Here is an 18683-nt window from a genome sequence, read left to right as displayed (position 1 = left end):
TGTTTTGGGAGTGGAGCCTTGATAAGAATGCTCTTGCCATATCATCTCACAAGAGGTGAACAAACTTGGATGAAATTGTGCTTCAAGCTAGTTAATACCTTACCTTGCTACTACTCATCTTAGATAGTTTTGGTTTTAGTATTCTGTACTTTCATAAAGCCCTCAATATTTCCTGAGTGTAAATGTATCTTTCTATGATTCAGGTGCAATAGTGCCCTCTGGAAAGGCTCGTGGAGGATCGCCCTACAACCAGTTTGACATAATCCAGGGCGACCCACTAGGTAGCCATGCAGGCCCTACTGGTGATAGTTGGTTACCTGCCAAATCTCCACCAACAAACAAGATTGGAAGCAAATCCAGCAACGCCAGCTGGCCTCCAGGTATTACATAAGGGGAAGTTATATCGCAGCTTTACAGTAGATGTTCTGGGAGCTTTTCTTTTCCTACTTTTCCAATAGTCACTGCAAGGAAAATATTTGGTGGGCCTATCTCACTTGTTAAATTTCTTGCATGTTAAATTAGGACTTAAAGGTTAAATTTCCAGTAAAAAATTGCTGAACTAAATATGGACTAACTGCTGAATTGCCTGCATAGCATCTGGTTTTTTTCAGTGAACTCATTTTCTCTAGTTTTGTGACTTACACTTAGTAAAATTTTCATGAGAATACTTGTCTATAGAATACACAATACCAGTTCCCTCCTTTTGTATTGATACCTCGTTTGTGTTGTGTTACATTGATATGGGGTGCAAAAATTCTGATTGGTAACATGGAATTAGAAAGCAAAGGGGGTTTGTGTGTGCGCGCGAGAGAGGGAGAGAATTTTTCTGTCTTGATCTTTTGCATTTGGTGTAGCATGAACTTTTCCATTGAGCAATTGTCCATAGCTAGGATCCACTGCAGAGCACAAGATTTCTTTTGCCAGCAGCATTGGTATGATGTGTGTGCTGTGCTGTCTGTTGTGGTTCATGCTGGTTGCATAAACGATAGAAGAGCGTTACTATGTTTTAGTACCTCTCAACAATCTTGTGGCTTGGCTAGGAATTTCTTGCTTTTGGATTACAAACAGTAGCACATTCTTCAATTCTTCTTGAGTTTCACTGGCAGAGTTTTGTCTGTCTGCTAGAAGACTCTGAGTATCTAGGAAAACGCATACATGTTTGAGCATGCACATAACTTTCTATATAAAACATTCCTTAAATCCATGAATTAATGCCCCAGCACTATTCAGAAAATAGTAGATGCTGTGATTTTCTTTCCATGGTGGAGACTTACATTCCAGGAAAACATTAATAGGTGCAAATCCTTTGCTTCCTACCCTCTCAAGCACAGAGAAGTAAAGGTGCAGTTATGCTTCCTGGATAAACCGGTAGCACAGATCTTACATCAGAAAGCTCAGGAATCTGTACTACAGATACAGCTACACAAACTTGCAAAAGGTAGTTCATTTTATATGTGAGAAACCTTCAGTTTCTAACTCTGAAAAGAAAGTGTTTTCAGGCAGAGTAACACAGAATTAAAGAATTGGCTATCTCAAGTTGATCTTTATACTCACAATATTTCACACCACTGACAGTTTTACATAGAAGTGTATTTGCTTTATGTTGCTGTCAGTGAAGTACTGAGGTTTTTGGGCTGGAGTTGATGTTCGCAATGCCGAAAATGCCCAAAACTTAAAATTTTGTCAGGTTTCTCTCATAGCATCATCAGTGACTAAAGAAATGTGTTCAGCAGTGTTCACCAATATAACATGGAGATGCACAGCACTGCTTTGGAATACCAGGAGAATAATGTGTGTGAGAATCAGCTGTGCCATGTTCTCAGATTTTAGAGTGGCCACTGGCTCAGGCAAGATTCATGATACCAGAAAGCTATACCCTGAAGCAAGAGGCTGAATAGCTACTATTTGTCCCTTATGGATATTGTACAGCTTCGCTAGTGATACTCGCATTCCCACCATCAGTGATGCATATTTTTTTTTTCTTGTTGACTGCCTCACCACTGCCAGAGAATAGCCAGGGTTCATGAGTCTTGAACATAAACTTTTGATAGGCTTGTTGGTACTGTCCTTCATTTTTTGTGTAAAGTCAAGAATAGCTCATGAATATGATTGCATATTCCATCCAACAGATTGTGGGTTTGAGCATGTGGCCTTTATGTAATTATGGCTGTATTGTTATCTGTCTCTTAGGAGGTCCATAGACCAGGACAAATTTTAGCCTATAACCGTCAGCCCCTAAAGTTGTCTCATAGCCTCATTGCTTATCTGCTTCCTTGAGAAGGAAAACATGGCTAAAATCATAATCCAACTTATCAACAGCCTTGGTGAAGAATAAAGATCCAAAATGATTTTACATTGTAGGTCCTTCTCTGCAGGCTTGCAGGTGATGCCCACTGTCAGTTGCTGGTGTGGAGATAGAATTTTTCTTGCTAGGGATGGAAAACAAGGTGCTGACAAAAATGAGTTTACAAGAGTGACCCTCTTGAAATGGGTGTGTTTCTTCTTTGAATGAAGGCAGTGGTCATTCAGCAGTCAATCTGACATTCATGTTTCCCCCTAAATGGCTTCTGCTGCAAAAGTTCTGCTGCTCAAGAGAGCAGTATTGTTCAGCACCAAGATAAATGAAGTGGTGCCCAATCAAAAAGGTCTTGCAGCTGGAGGTGAGAGCCAGTTTTGCTGCACTAGTGAGAGAGCTGTGTCTTCTGGTTGTGTCACACACAGCCTTATGTACCTAGGTAATACTAGAACTATAACTTGTCCATTCAGGAGCAGTGCAATTATGTGCTGCAGGCAAACTGGCCTGGATGCATTTTTCATGGTTTTCCTAATAATCTTGTGTGTATTGAACTTTCTGGGAGGACCTTTCAAATACTGATGGAGAAATGTGCTTTTTCTTTTTTTTTTCTTTTTTTCTTTGTTTTTTTAACTATCTAGAAATGTAAGCATGTACAATAAGGAATGTGCATGAGAGTAATTGTCAGTCTCCAAGGGTAGTATGGAACTCTGTCAATATGCTGAAGTTCAAGGAAAACTCTTCTAGCAGCCTATCACAGAATAGTTGACATAAATTATAACTAATGCTGTAATCATCTGCATGAGTACAGCTGAAGGCTCTACCTCATGCTAAAAAAATACTGAATTCTGAAATTGATTAACAATCCTCCAAGACTTGCTTTTAAAACAGTTTGCTTAAGTGACCTTCTGAACAGCAAGATGCATGATCACACAAAATCACACACACAGAATGATTGAGTTTGGAAGGGACCTCTGGAGATCATCTAGTCCAACCCCCCTGCTCAAGCAGAGTCACCTAGAACATATTGCCTAGGGTTGTGTCCAGACAGCTTTTGAATACCTCCAAGGATGGAGACTCTGAGGCCTCTCTGGGCAACCTGTTCCAGTGCTCAGTACCCTCATAGTAAGGAAGTTTTTCCTTACACAGTCTAATCAGTAACACTTACTTTAACTGTAAGTGGAGATCAGGAGCCCCATCTGTTACATCTCTCTCTCCAGGCTAGGGAGCAGTTGTGTTTTTAGTTTAAATCAAAAAACATATGTCAAACCTTTGGAGCCCTGTTTGACTACCCTTTGGGTGAGGGGTTATTATCACTTACTTTTTAGTGTCACCAATTTCCAGAATTCTTCACAAAGACAAGATGAGTCTTGTCTTTGTGAAGAATTCTTTATCACTTCTTCTTTATCATTTCTTTTTGGCAGACAAGTTCTGATTTGGGGTACCTTGCTTTCAGCCACTTCAAGTCCTTACCTGTATTCATGAATTCTTTATCTCAGAAGATTCTCTGACTAGAGCCAAGATCTGTGTTGGGTGGTCCTTAAGCATAAGGTGATCCTGTTTTTCAAGAGATTGAAGCATTTTGGCAGTAGCTGAGCAGATTCTTGTCTTGGTGCAGTGCTGGCTGCTCATACTGTGGGAAGTGTTGATACCTGTTATCCTAGATTATTTTCTAGTGTTACTAAAGACTGGGAGATGTGACTGAGGTTTACAAAACTATGAAAGTAGTGCCTAAGATGAATGCAGAATTGTTATTCTCCAAATCTTGCAATACTAGAACTGCAGTGCAAATCCTGAAACTGAGAGAGTATAAGTTTAAAATAGATGAGAGCAATTTTTTCCACAGTGAGTGGTGAAATTCTGGACTGTGTTGCTTCTGGAGCTTGTGGAAGCAGATAGTACCAGCTGGTTCAAGAAGGGCTCAGGTAAATTGATGGAAAATAGGCCTACAAGCAGGTGGTAGCAGATCCAGGGTACTTTTGATATCCTAAGTGTCATCCGCATCCCTGCAGATGCTGGGAGAGTGTGAGGGGAGTAGCCTGCAAGTAAGTGGCCAGGTTTGAACTCTTTCCCTAAATGGTATCCCTCTGGCCACTGTTGGAGACATCATACTGGGCTAGATGGACCACAGTTCTGACTCAGTAGGGCATTTCTTATGTTTTATCTGAGGTTCTCCTGCCAGTGCAATATCACAGTCTAGCACTGCTCTTACTGTTTGCCAGTTGTTCGAACCAGAAATACCGCATTTATTTTCTGTGTTTGTCTGTGAAAGTAGTAGACAATATTTTTGCCCTTTTAGAATCTCAACACTTACTTCCTGTAAGTGGCATTCCCCTGTCTGCATCTAATTTTTTTTCCCTCCTGTCCCAGAGTTCCAACCAGGAGTGCCATGGAAAGGTATACAAAACATTGACCCTGAATCTGACCCCTATGTGACCCCTGGAAGTGTGCTGGGGGGGACAGCCACATCTCCCATTGTAGATACTGACCACCAACTTCTGCGGGACAACACCACAGGTAAAACAGCAAACGACTAGCATGTGATTATTTAAGTCCTTCTAATATTCAAGAATATTCTGATGCTCCTGTCGTGACAGGAGGAGAACAAGGAATCAGTTACCTTTAACTGTGATGGAAACCTGTGTGCTTTTGCACAGTGACTGTGCATCACATAAAAGGATGATGTTGGTACAAATTGTGGGTCTCTTGAAATTCAACAGTGTTACAGAAACTCTGCAAAACTGGCATACTTTTCTCTTTCTCTCTCCCTTTCACTTTGATAGGGTCTAATTCTTCCCTCAACACCTCGCTGCCTTCACCTGGTGCCTGGCCCTACAGTGCCTCTGACAATTCCTTCACCAACGTTCATAGCACTTCAGGTATGCAGGCTCCAAAATTTACCTGGACGAAAACATTTTCTACTTGTTCACTAGTTATTCTTTCTTCTCATTCTTATTTCGCCTTGGATATTTAGTCTTTCACTGATTTCTGAGGAAACTCAGAAGTCAAAATTTGAGTAGCTGATCAGATAGTTTTCTTTCTGATGGTAAAGTATTCTGCTGTAGTGTTGTGTTAAAAAACAGACAGATCCTGCTCACACCACCACCACTAACCCCCCACCCCGTGATATGAAGTTCTTAATTACACAGATTAAAGAACAGGGTAGCAATGAGCAGCAGATGAAACAAGAAAAAAAGACTGCTCACTTTTTACATCAGAATCCATTGACATAAATAAGAGTATGTGGGGCAGGGCGTGTGTTAATTTTTTAAATGTGCCTGCTCCTGTATGTATGAGTTAAGGAATTTGAGTGATAAAGTAAGAGGTTTTGTTTATCTTAAAACTTTAGAATATTGCAGTAGTTGTGAAGGGAACATTTTTGCCTCCCCTTTTGAAGCACTCATCATTCCCTAAAACCTGGGGAGAGAGGGATTTTAGTCTTCTGACGGTTGACCTTTTTGATGGTTGACCTGTAAACAGTAATTTAGATGTCTGCCTCACATCCTTGGTAAGGAGGCCTCCAAAGCTTTATATTGAAAAATGGGATCTGCACATACTTCTAATTAGGAAGCTGGAAATATTTGCTCCAGGCTATCCATTTGGATTTCCAGCCTTTTGGAAATGCCAGTTTTCTCTTGAGACATGGTTGTCTTTGGCAGCTACTTCAAGCTGAAGAGTTGTGTGGAGATAGAAGTGGGGAACATAGTCTGGGCCAGATGCAGCTGGCACCTATGGGGTTTTTTTGTTTGGTTGGTTGGTTTTGTTTTTTCTCCATCTTACTGGTTAACAGCTGTGTTCACATGTTAAGCCAGCATCTTCACAAAATGTGTTGAAAATCCTATTTAGCCCTCAAGAACAATGTCCCAGCTACCACTTTTTAGGATGACTTTGGTTTGAAGCAGCATCTATGTATCCAGCATTCCAATGACATACAAGATTTCTTTGACAGCCTAGGAAGAGGAACACCATATTTCAGCTTCTTACCTCTGCTTAATTTTGTCTAGCACATAAGAAAGACCAGAAAGATTAGAAGTGATTGAAGTCATAGTCAAATGCAAGAAACCAGACTGCTGCCTTGCACAGATCCCATCTGCTCCTCATCTTGATAAACTGCACAGCAGTACTTTACAGCTGGAAAACGGGTCATCTGAAAATAGGGATTTAGAATTCACACATCCATAAAACAAACTGTTTGGGTCTAGTGAAATAATTTTTTAAGCACTTCTATCTACTTTATTCATAGATTAGTACTTAAAACCTGCTCACCATTGATGGTGACTGTTATCCATCTGTACTTGAGGCACTATGAAATGTAGTCTTCCAAATGTAAAATTAAGCATATTCTTGTTTCTTGCTGAAAGTTGTGTGGTCTTGATGCCCAAATGCATTATTTCATGACACCCTGGTATATTGTAAATCTGGATTTTTTTTCTTTATAAGTAATTTACTACCTTTTGTTAATGAATATTGCTTAATATAGATATGTGTGCATGCACAGCATATATGTGCACGTGCACATTCTGATTCAGATTATTTATGAGACATTTATGCTGGATCTGATTACAGAACAAGGAAAAAAGAAATTACTTGAGCAATATCCACTTTTTTATATATTTTTACTAGGTGATAAATATTCATTGGTGTTCAGAGGTATGGAAGAATGCGTACTCTACCTCCTTAAGGAAAATCAGTTAGGAAGACCTCCCAAATATCCGTGAACAAAAGCGATGTTTTGGAGAGTGTTTTAACCTTTCCATTTTACTGGACTTTCCAGAAGGGGTTCTTGAAACTTATTAGGAACAGCTATTCATGGCTTTAACTTTTCCTAATAGGTATCTGGTAATGTTTTCTTGTGTAAATTAAGTATGTGCCATCAAGATTGTTTAAAAGCCCAGTTATTACATAGCTGCCATAGTTGAATGGCCTTCTTTACACATTTCAGTATGTCATGTGTAAACTCATTACAGATGTTAATCTGGTAATGAAATGTGTGTCATGAGAAAGCTTTGATCATACAGGAGGACATCTTTAGGAGGACACGTTAGCTTAGTATTCCAAGAGTGGTAAATCTCCATTTCAATTCTCTGCAAGCTTGGGACCAGAAGAAGGTTAGTTTAGTTTTATTAGTTCAGTATTGCCCAATCTTGTAAGAAATTTTCAAATAAATCTTGAGGTTCTCAAATGAAAGGTAGTATGGACATAAAAGTTTTTATTATTATTATTAGCTCTTGAATATGCTGTGACCTGTTACGTTATCATAAAGCTGCAAAAAAAAGTAGATCATCTATATAAGATGAGCAAAGATTAACCCTGTGACTTGGCTTGTTTGGCTTCTTTTTAATATGGCAGATTTTAACTGTTGCATGATTCTGTTCTTGTATCTGATAGAAATGCACTTAGGTTTACAATAATAGTTATAGTTGAAGGCTAGTTGAATCTTTTGAGTTTCACTAATTCATACCATTTGTTTAATCTTCTAGCAAAATTCAGTGATTACAAATCAACATGGTCCCCAGATCCCATAGGACACAATCCCACTCATCTCTCCAACAAGATGTGGAAAAACCATATTTCCTCAAGGAACACTACAGGGCTGCCCCGCCCACCTCCTGGCCTGACCAACCCCAAACCATCATCTCCATGGAACAGCACAGCAGCCCGATCGGTCAGGGGCTGGGGGGCACAAGACTCAAGGCTTGCCTCTGGTGAGAAGAATCACCTGCTATCACCATTGATCAGAGCTGAGGAGTGTACGTTTTACAGCACTAATGGTTTGGATGAAAGAAGGTTATGTTGCCTGGTGAAGGGAAACAAAAACAAAAAAGAAATCCTTCTTGAAATGGGCATGTACTGTCAGTGATGGGGCTGAGGGGAGAAGGTCCCAGGACCTGCCACAGGGGATGAGTGAAGAGGGCTGAGAACTGCCAGGAAGGAATTTCTACTGCATGGGGCCTTTCAAGGCTCAAGGGTGTTGGATAAATGCTCTCCATGGGTGGGAAATTCCTAGAATATAAACTCTAGTAAAAAATGAATCTTGATGTGAAATGTGAAGATGTGTTTTTGTTTTCAGAACTAAAAATTGGACTTTGTTAGCACGGCTGATAAGCTGAATTTGTCTGAGATTGAAAGACCTGACTGTAAAGGAGAAGGTTTTTTTCTTTGTATCAAGTCTTTCCTGATTGTTCTCTCTCCTATTTGTAGCTTCTACTTGGAGTGATGGTGGCTCAGTTCGTCCTAGCTACTGGCTGGTTCTTCACAATCTCACTCCACAGGTATTTTCTGTTATCGTCTCTGGGAATTTGTTTGCTTAAATTGCTGAGAGATGGATTGTGGAATCTTTAGCTGGTCCTATTTGAATTAAATTTCGCAAAAGAATTGATGATGTAATTCTTGATTAAACTGGACTGTAGTCTGCTTTTCTATTGTAATCATGTCAGCTAACTTGAAGATGTTCAGTTTTTGCTATATAACCATCATAACCTTTCATTACGTAGAGTTTCAGGAAATTACTTTAAACACAAAGATTGTTTTTCTTAGAAGTGAGGGTAATGTGGAATGGTTTATAGTAGTTAAAGACTATTTATTTGGGATGTTGTCAATAAGAAAGCTAGCATAACTGCCAGTTTTCACTTTGGTGTTTCCATAGTGAAACCACAGAATGTTTCCAGAACTCCTGCCAAAAGCAGTTGTTAGGTTATTCTAGCAAGTATTCTCAGAGCTTGCTTCCATTCAGAACAAATTCTGTGGAGATCCTGGTTTCAGCCATCCCAATTAGTCTGTATTCAAGGCTTAGGAAAAGCCTGTATGACTATTAGCAGCGCCCTGAGGTCTAGACAGAGAGTCCCCTGTTCAGCTGGATAATTTACTGTGCTTCTAGTACAGTCTAGGAAAATATCACTGTGAAAGGAAGGACTAAGGTATCCTTTGGATTACCCAAAATGGCAATCTACTGTACCTTCATTGAAAAGACCGTTTCCCTTGATGCAAAGGAAATGGCAGTGGTGTGATGAAGAGGCATATTTCTAAGCCTCTCCCCATGCAAAATCATTTAATACTGCTTTAGGAATCATTTAGTGGAAGAAGAATATATTTTACAGACATTTAAATTGATAAAGAAAGCAGAACATAGTTATGTCTCTTCTATAACCAGTCATCTCTTTTGTGGGACAGCACACTGGAGAGGGCGGGGGGGCTAAAGGTTAAGGTGAATTCAGGGACAGTATCTTCATTTCAGTTTCTCTGTTTTAACATGGCCATGTTTGTACCCACACACAACTTTCTCCTTCCTCATTTGAGGTTTATTATATAATTGGGGGATGAGGAGGAAAGTAGCACTTCCTTAAGTATCTGCACATATGGATCCCATTTGGGAATGCATGTTCCCGTGGCATACCAAGGATGGAATCTGTCTGTACAGAACACCTGGGAGAACAGCAGTTGCTGCTGCAGAAGGAACATAGGCAACGACTGCTGTGAAAACATTAGTTCAGGAGGAATGAGCATTGTTGGGTTTGGCAGACAAATCCCTGACTGTTTCAATGACTGACTGTTCCATACACCACAAAGACCAAAAAAAAAAATCTCATTTTAGAAGTGAAATTTCCAATTTTACAAAAAACTTCCAACTATTAGCTGATCTCAGTTCTACTGAAACCAGAGTGCTGGAGTCAAAGGAACAAATGTATTTGTTTTGGTGCAAATCCTTTCACCCATTTTTCTCTGTGAGAGGAGGTTATCTTTTAATTGCTTGTGAGTATTTTGAGTTAGGACAGAAGTAGGTTTGGAGAAATAGTTACAAGCATCTGTTTTGTCCTGGCTGTTCTTTCTCAGATCGATGGGTCAACCTTGAGGACGATCTGCATGCAGCATGGCCCACTGCTGACATTCCATCTGAACCTGACCCAGGGCACCGCCCTTATCCGATACAACACCAAACAGGAGGCGGCCAAGGCCCAGACTGCACTGCACATGTGAGCAATCCCAGTGTCTGTCCTTTCTTGCTAGATTAGTTGCAAATGTAAGATGTCTGTCCAGTGCTATGCTGTGGAAACTGTTTCAAGTATTATTGTTGGAAGGGAGTCTTTCATTCATCAGTAGAGGAAGATGGGAAACAAAGGTGTCTTTTGTTAGGTGGTTTTAATTCCTGCTACAAATGAGCAGATACAGAACTAAGAAGTTGCAATTGGCAAGTTGTGACCAGTAGGCAAATAACTGCAAAATTTTGGCCATTTTATGAAAGCTTGCCAATTGTTTCACATGACAATCACTCTTGGATATTTTCCCAAGCAGTCAATTGCATTTTCACTGTAAATCACAATGTGAATGATTACAAAATACTGATCTCCTTTTGTTAGAAGGGGGGAAATACTTTACGAAGAAAAATTCTTTATATGAAAGGGAAGAGACTCTCAAACCCCAAAATGTGGATCATTTTTCAAGAGGTGATTTTACACAGCAGATGCCCCTCTTGACTGTTGGGGGAATCACCAGCTTCAAGTCACTATACCATGCAGCTTTCCTAGCTACAACAGTAAATATCTTCATAAGAAAGGGTGCCGTTTGTTTCAGCTGTCTAAATGACAGCTGACATTTAGACAGCTGGAAATAATGAGGGGGATACAATCCCAGGAACTATTCACTTTATCAGAACCCTGAACAAAGTGCCTTGTGGGTCAAGTTTTCAGCACCTTTAATGCAAAATTAATTTTGCCTTCCAGAAATACTGAAACACTTTTGTAACGTTTACATTCTTTTAATTAAAATGTGTCTAGTGGAAAGCTATTCCTTGTTTTTGCACAATTTGCTATGTATTGTCCATCTGTAATACTACTTTTATGGTTAATTTTGATTCATAGAGGCCTGCTGCATTGCAGATGCACGCATAATCCACATGTGAGGGAATCTGCTATACTTATAACTAAGATATACCCGAAATGACTGACTTGAAAGGCTGCAAATCTTAGGTTTCCTGTTCTTAAGTCTCTTGGAGTTGACTGTGGCTCTGGCTTGTTTTGAAAATGTGAGGGGTTTTGACACAAAAATCCCCTACCTTTTTTCTGTTACTCTTTTTATTGAGTTTTAACACTTAAAAAAAATTTTTTTTTTGAACTAGAGAAATCTTTCATCCTGAATTTCATGGACTTTTAACCTTTCCTTGAGATCTCTTCTGTTTGAAAGGTGGCATATATGCATTTTCCATTTTGGCCAAACTCTATATGCACTTTTATTGCCCTTATGTTGGTCAGGATGTTAGTTTAAATTTAGAAAGTTTTTGCTGCAGCCACAACAGCTGAAGATTTGGGTTCTGCCCCTTGAGAAAGGGAAGTACTTGTGCTTTGCAGAGTCAGTTTCACTGTCGAGAAGGGTTGACTCTTTCCTTGATCTTTCCATTGTGGCAAGCTAATTTCTCCTTTGGTTTTAGCACTTAGTAGTTTTGTTTCCATGCCTTCTGAATCTCTTGCCCTTACCTTTAGGCTTTGTCTAGTTACTGTTCTTCTCCCATGTATTTTGTCTCCTAGGTGTGTGTTGGGAAACACTACCATCCTGGCTGAGTTTGCCACAGATGAAGAGGTTAGTCGCTTTCTGGCACAAGCTCAGCCCCCTACACCTGCAGCAACCCCAAGTGCACCCACAGCAGGCTGGCAATCCCTGGAGACAGGACAGAACCAGACAGATCCAGTTGGACCTGCTTTGAATCTTTTTGGTGGGTCAACAGGGCTTGGGCAGTGGAGCAGTGGTGGCGGCGGCGGCAGCAGTGGGGGTGATCTCACTGGCGCTTCGTTGTGGGGGCCCCCAAACTATTCTTCAAGCTTATGGGGGGTCCCAAGTGTAGAGGATCCACACAGAATGGGCAGCCCTGCTCCCTTACTACCTGGAGACCTTCTGGGAGGAGGGTCGGATTCAATCTGAACTTAGAACTTTCAACTCTGACCTCGTGACCTTTTTTGGAACAGCAGCAGCACTAACTTGACCTTTTCGTTTTTTTCAACTTGCAATAAATACATTTATAAAAGGAAAAAAGAAAACGGAGAGAGAAAAAAAGGTGGGTCATTGACAGACTGTCTGAGCACATAGTTGCCTCCCTTATATAACTTCAGTTTTTTCGTTTGGAATATGAATCCAAAAAGAGAACATATCACTCTTGAAATACTTGAATCATGAACGCCAACTTAGAAAGACAATGTGAAGCAAGTACACATACCATTTAAATTTAAACACAAAAAATTAAAAAAATTAGTTTCTAGTTTTTCACTTTTTCATGTTATACGGAAGTTGTTGCTAAGAAACATATATACTGAAAAAATAGCTTTTTAACTTTGTTTGCACTGGGTGTGTTTCCGTCCTTAGGTCTACCATGTTGGGTTGGGGCAGGGGGTGGGGTACAAAAGAAAAAAGGGGTGGGGGGGAGGGGAAGACTTGACGGAGCCTCACTTTAAAAAACAAAAAATTAAAAAAAAAATACACAAAAAAAGGAAAAAAAACAAAACAAAAAACCAACACTTTGTGATTGGCTGGTTGAAAAGTACCAGTGTGTTCTGGCACATGTAACTGCCCACGTGTGCTTGTTTCTGTGTGAGTGCGTGTGCACATGTTTGTGTGTGTGCATTTTTTCTCTATATATATAATCTTGAAACGCTGCATTGCTGATGGTCTACGGGCTGGCTGGCCACCTGCATGTCTTGATTCTGAAAACAAGACAGGCATGGTGGAGTGAGTCCCTGTGGCTGAAGCAGAATCCAGTTGGGCTGGATTAAAATTTGTCAGTAGGTTTTTGTTTTTGTTTGTTTTTAATTCATTTTAGCAGGGTGCTATCTGAAGTTTGCAGATCATACTGAGTGGGTAGTTGCTTCCTAGCCCTTGTTCTAACCCTGTGGTAGAGCAGAACACTGCCATATCCAAAGGATTTGGTGAGAGGGGAGCCAATGTTGTCATTTGAGTAGCAGTGTATTTATTTATTTATGTCTGCATGTGGGGTTTTTGTACTGAGTGAACCCTAGAATGTTTGTTATATAATGCAAGCCATTTTTTTTCTTCCGAAGAGGGGAAAAGAGGAGAATAGAAGACATTGCCATTTTTTGTGCGGCTAAGACAAACGTTCTTATTCAGTTTCTTGCAAGCTTCAGTACCTTTAAAAAAAATGAGTGTCTCGTTGCTCCCCTAAACCTATAAATAGGCACCCATATTCATTCTCGAAGAATCCATCAAAAGCCTGAAATTCCAGCCCAACCAAATTAGCCTTTCAATTGATTGATTGCTTGTATTAAAACTGACAAAACTAAAATATGTCAGCAAATTGCTGGCCTGCCTCATCTCCTGAAAGCACATGCAGCTAACTCCCTTCTGCGTCCTTCATGGTGAGCGTTACCTGTGCCAGGCCTTGGTGTATTACAGCACCAGACCATCACTGACAGAAACGTTTACTTACGAATGTTCTTAAACCAGTGTGTACTTCAAAAACGTTTCCTTTTGTTTCTGTGTTGTGTTTTTTCCTGTGTACGTGATTTTGCTTAGGCAGGTATATAACTAGCAAAGACTTTTTTTTTTTAAAAGTATTGCACCTTTTGTTTTTTGTTTTTACTTTTTCTGTACTGTTGCTTTTTAATTTCTGTATTTAAGGAAAAGTTTGGGGGTTGGGGTTTTTTGTTTTGTTTTCTTTTTTTTTTTTAATTATTTTTAGCATCAGTGTAGTAGTACTCTGGGCAGGATAGGGATGACCTATAATCCACAGTGATAGCCAGTGTGTGCGTGCATGTGTGCGCTGGGAACAAAACTTTTAACACTGCTTGCTGCGAAAAGAGTTGTAGCAGACTTGAAGGGACATCCATTTACACAAAGCAGGAAGATTATTTTTTGGAGGGGGGCTGGAAGAGGAGGGAAAAGAGATGCCGGTACTTTTTTTCCATAAGTGCTAGCACTTCCGTGTAGTGTTGTCTAGCTGTTATACTGTCTAACATAAAGTGCCGACATTCTGTACCAGCAAATACCTATCCATTCCAACCCTCGGTGGGAGCAGTTCTCTGTTTTTATTATCTGTAGGGGAGGGAGGATAGGGGAGTCTTTCTCTTCAGCATCTTCATTGAAGGATACAGTAATGTCTAATACATTTAACTCTAAGCACGGGCTGCGTGGGGAGAAGCAAAGGCAAATTCAGTTAATGCAGGGTTGTGTGTGTGCGTGTGTGTGTGTGTATGCTTGTGTGTTGGGGTGGGGGGAAGGGCTAGGGAGTTCTGTGGTTTTTTTTAATTCATCCTATCTATGTAAAACCCAGTGTCACAAGGAAGACTGACTGAGGGAAATGCTGCATTTACACATGCCTGTAGATTTGTATGCAAAGTGTTATGTGACAAAAAGTTCTGAGTAGGTTTGTATTTGTTTAGTAAACTGGAGTGTGCAGCATACTCTGGCTCCTTTTGAATATACTTTTTTTATCATGTCTTCATCCCACCGTGCACAGTGAAACAAAATGTTCTCTTCCAACTCCTGCTAGTTAGTTCCCCTCCCATGCACACATGCATAAAGCTTTGTTTCTGGTAGCCTCTGCTTGAAGACCAGCCAAGCTCCAATATGCAGAGTAGGTTTTCAAAAGTCCTGTGCCAGCAGTACTTCCTAGGGAAGCACCTTTGGCCTGAGTAAGCCAGTATCTGTTCTGTCACATGGTTTGCTATACATGCTGGTTCATTGCTGTGTTCCACCCTCACTTCTCTCTCCCAACCTGCCCTAAGGTTCCTTTTCCTGCACTTTGGGTTAGTTGAGTTCATTGCGATACTACGGTGAAAGCCGGGTGCTAGAGCCCCTCTTGTTTACAAGACATAATGAGGGATTTGAAATATTTAAAAAGAAAAGCTAAATTGTTCTTCCATTATAAGCTTAAAGGGAAAAAAAAATTAAAACGTACAAAAAAAAAAAAGACCAAAAAGTGCATATATATATTTTAGATGAAGACTAACTCTGGGAGCATTTAACAGTGTTTTTGTTTTAACATTTTATTTTCCTGCTTTAAATTTGCAAGCATTCTCAGGAATTCTAGGGTAGGAAGCCAGTTTTTGAAGATGGTTTATTTAACCTTATCTTATCCTAGATAGATGGCTGTTTCTTGTTGATAAACTTTTACAAGTTCCTGAATCTTCAAAATGTTTGAAAGTTTTTACTTTAAAATAAAAAAGCTAAAAAAAAATAAAAAGAAAAAAAGAAAAAATCTCCAAATGTTACTGTCAGACCGGGGATCAAGAATTTTAAAGACTGTATGAATTAAAATACATTAAGAAAACTTCTGAATATCAGTGACAGAAATTCGTTGTAATGTTAAACAAGTTGTGGGAGAAGAAGGGTTATCATTTATAGTGCTTTGTTACTCGTGCAGACGTGTGCAGTTGCGTGGAGAAGAGAGAAGTGCGTGAATGGAAATCGATCACTTTGTTCCCCTTCAGTTGAAGCTAAACTAAAACTTCCAAGCACCTTTTTAAAAGCAAAACAAAATTGTAAATGTAACTAAAATGCAGTTTAGCCGAACTGAATGAGTCCTCCTCAACTAGGAGGTATAGTGGGAAAGACAGGATGGTGCTTTATATGACTTTAAAGTAGTACTAAAGAAAACCAGTGCTAATAGAAAACCCAATAATGAAGTAGTTTTATCCTGTTTTTTTCAGTACAGAAAAAGAGAATATGGAAAAACTGAAATGTACATTATCAAACAACTTCCATGTTTCCAGCTGTTTGGTCAGTTTGATTCCCCACTTGGAGATTTGCTGCTTGCTTTTCTTCATCTTTCACCCTCCACAAGTTTTCCATTTTGTTTCATGAGGGGAATATCTGTTAAACTCTTCTTCTGTTCATCCTGTTCCTGCTGGCAGTCAGGGCTCGTAGCCTTGAACTTCAGAGTTCAGTATTGGGATGGCTAACTTCTGTCTCCCAGCGCTAAGGGATGGGGGCTTACTCTGCCTGAAATTGCTAGGCTAAAACAACAAAAACCGCTTTAGTGCCTTTTTACATGCACCCACATGCCCTACAGTAGGGGGAGGGAGGGAAGATAAGGCAAGGTGAGGCAGTATAGTCACTTAATGGAAATGAATGTACCAATTCTTAAAAAGAACATGCTGCAAAGGCATGTCATGCAATGAGTTATATAACAGTAGTTGAGATAACTTTTTATTATTTAAAAAAAATGAAATGCCAAGTTTCTGTCCTTTTCATATCAGTTGCTCAGTGTTTTCGTGTTGCACTGCGTGTATGTATGAGTGTATACGTGTGTTGAAAACAATGCTAATTTGGAAAAAAAAATCTTATAATGGGCCAGTAGAGGAGGGTTTGTTTAGGGTTTGATTTTTAATATTTTAGTTAATTTTAAGAAAATTTCTATTAGTGTTTTGCCAGAGGCTGTGTCTTATCAATCAGCAGTGTCCTAAAAAAGAAGAAATAGTACAATTCAGTGAAAAAGAGCCCCAGAACTTTGTAGTCACTTGGAAGTTAATTGTGACCGACTGCTTGAGGGTTTGGTAGTCTAGAGCTTCAGCAATCTGCTCAGTCCAAACCTCTCTTCATTAAAACACTCTGCTCCTCCTTTCTCTGAGCATGCAGGCCTGCGAATGTGGGGATTTGTCTCCTCAGTGATAGTTTTCCTAAACTGTTAAAGCAAAGCCACGTTAATCTTACTGCTTCCCATTTCAAGTCTGAAAAACAGAATAGTCGATAGTTCTGTTCCTCTGCAAAATGTATCTAACTAATCATGGTGTTGCGTGGTTGTTGACCATATTTCATGGTCGTGGCATTCCTAACCATTGCAAACAATTTCTGAACATTGCACTAACTGGACTCTTCTTATCGGGACAACCGTTGCTTGATTTTAATAAATAGTCTACTACCATTTGAGCTCATAACAGCAAAAAGAGAGCAGGAATTGATGTTAGGGTACTTGGCTTTTAGAAAACTGTTCTTGGGAGGGAATAAATGGCAGCATCTTGTTTAAACATGGTGCCAAAAAGAAGGTAGGGAAAAGAGACTGGGGAAGATGCATCTTGGAATAGACTATGGACATCTCTTCCCAGATAAAAATCAAACATCGCATCTTTCATTGAAAAATCACTTTTACTTTCTCAAGCCACAAATGTAGAATAGTTTGTCGTAATTCTGTTCTTGATTTTGGTTCTCAAGGTAATGGAGCTTAAATTTATGCATACTTCCCAGTTGTTTTCTCTTTCCTGTGTTTTTCCTTGGTTTTAATCCTTCAGTGTTTAATTTGTAGCATATTTTCTAACTGTCTTCTAAAGAAATACCCATTTGTTATCAGCCACTTTATCAGCCTGCATCCCCACAGTGTGTATCAAGCTGTCTGATTTTTTTTAATAGGTTTGCTTATTTTGCTGTTCCATTTGAGTAATTAATTTAGCAGTGATAATGAAGAACTCTAAGAAAAAAATGAGGTCCCCTCCCCTGCAGGAGAGAGAACCTATTTTGAGACTTTTGAAATTTACTTTGGAAAGCAGTTTCAGTATCATATACTTTGGAAGACTTGCCATCTTTTCCCAGTGTTTTTATGCTTGACCTGGACACTTGCCCAGCAGTCTTGAGAGGTTTTATTTACAATCACAAGGTGTCAGGTTTTTCTTACAGGCTTTTTGTATTTTGCTTTGCATTAAGTGGCCTAAAGATTTATGTAAGGAGCAAGAATATTAAGCCAAGTCTGTTTTTCCTCTGCAGTATAAACAGGATGTTTTCAACTGTCTTTGGCTGGGATAATCACTTCAAAGACTAAATAACAATTAAACCTTGATATTAAGTTGGCTTTTCTTTTTTCTTTTTTTTCTTTTTTTTCTTTTTTCATTTTTTTCTTTTTTCATTTTTTTCTTTTTTCTTTTTTTTCTTTTTTCTTTTTTCTTTTTCTTTTTTCTTTTTCTTTTTCTTTTTCTTTTTCTTTTTCTTTTTCTTTTTTCTTTTTTCTTTTTTCTTTTTTCTTTTTTCTTTTTTCTTTTTTCTTTTTTCTTTTTTCTTTTTTCTTTTTTCTTTTTTCTTTTTTCTTTTTTCTTTTTTCTTTTTTCTTTTTTCTTTTTTCTTTTTTCTTTTTTCTTTTTTCTTTTTCCTTTTTCCTTTTTCCTTTTTCCTTTTTTTTCTCCCTTTGATTGGTACTCCCATGAATTTTCTAAACATTTATTCCTTAGAACTCTTGGTCCCCTCCACTCAGGCTGTTTTTTAGGGTTTTTTTTTTAATTATATTCAAAACTGGTAAAAATGACAGATACAGTGTTTTCTAAAAGTTAACTTTTCCTTTACTCATTCCTCCTAATAATGCTGCCACATCCTCCACTGCTTGTATCTTGGTAGTGCATCCAAGCAGTACTGTAGAATATTTTTTTTCTTTTGCTTCATTCCTTGCTACATTTACCTCTTAGACCTCTTT

General features: G+C 39.1%; 1 protein-coding gene across 16 annotated transcripts in view; it reads left to right on the top strand.

Moving 5' to 3' along the window:
- Positions 1-15235, top strand: part of TNRC6B (trinucleotide repeat containing adaptor 6B) — a 141970-nt gene extending 126735 nt beyond the window's left edge. For 14 of the 16 annotated variants that reach the window (XM_064512115.1, XM_064512110.1, XM_064512141.1 and 11 more), the window contains 7 exons: positions 204-380; positions 4664-4810; positions 5077-5172; positions 7774-8043; positions 8495-8565; positions 10124-10263; positions 11812-15235. In XM_064512115.1, coding sequence (XP_064368185.1) covers positions 204-380; positions 4664-4810; positions 5077-5172; positions 7774-8043; positions 8495-8565; positions 10124-10263; positions 11812-12202 — 1292 coding nt within the window. In that variant the 3' untranslated portion in view covers positions 12203-15235. The remainder of the gene's footprint in view (positions 1-203; positions 381-4663; positions 4811-5076; positions 5173-7773; positions 8044-8494; positions 8566-10123; positions 10264-11811) is intronic. The other 2 variants (XM_064512106.1, XM_064512153.1) reach the window with 2 other exon arrangements.
- The last annotated feature ends 3448 nt before the right edge of the window (positions 15236-18683 follow it).

Source organism: Dromaius novaehollandiae, chromosome 1 (genome assembly GCF_036370855.1).
Source record: "Dromaius novaehollandiae isolate bDroNov1 chromosome 1, bDroNov1.hap1, whole genome shotgun sequence".
Taxonomy (NCBI): domain Eukaryota; kingdom Metazoa; phylum Chordata; class Aves; order Casuariiformes; family Dromaiidae; genus Dromaius; species Dromaius novaehollandiae.
Note: the sequence above shows the minus strand (reverse complement) of the source record. Positions and strands in the feature narration are given on the sequence as shown.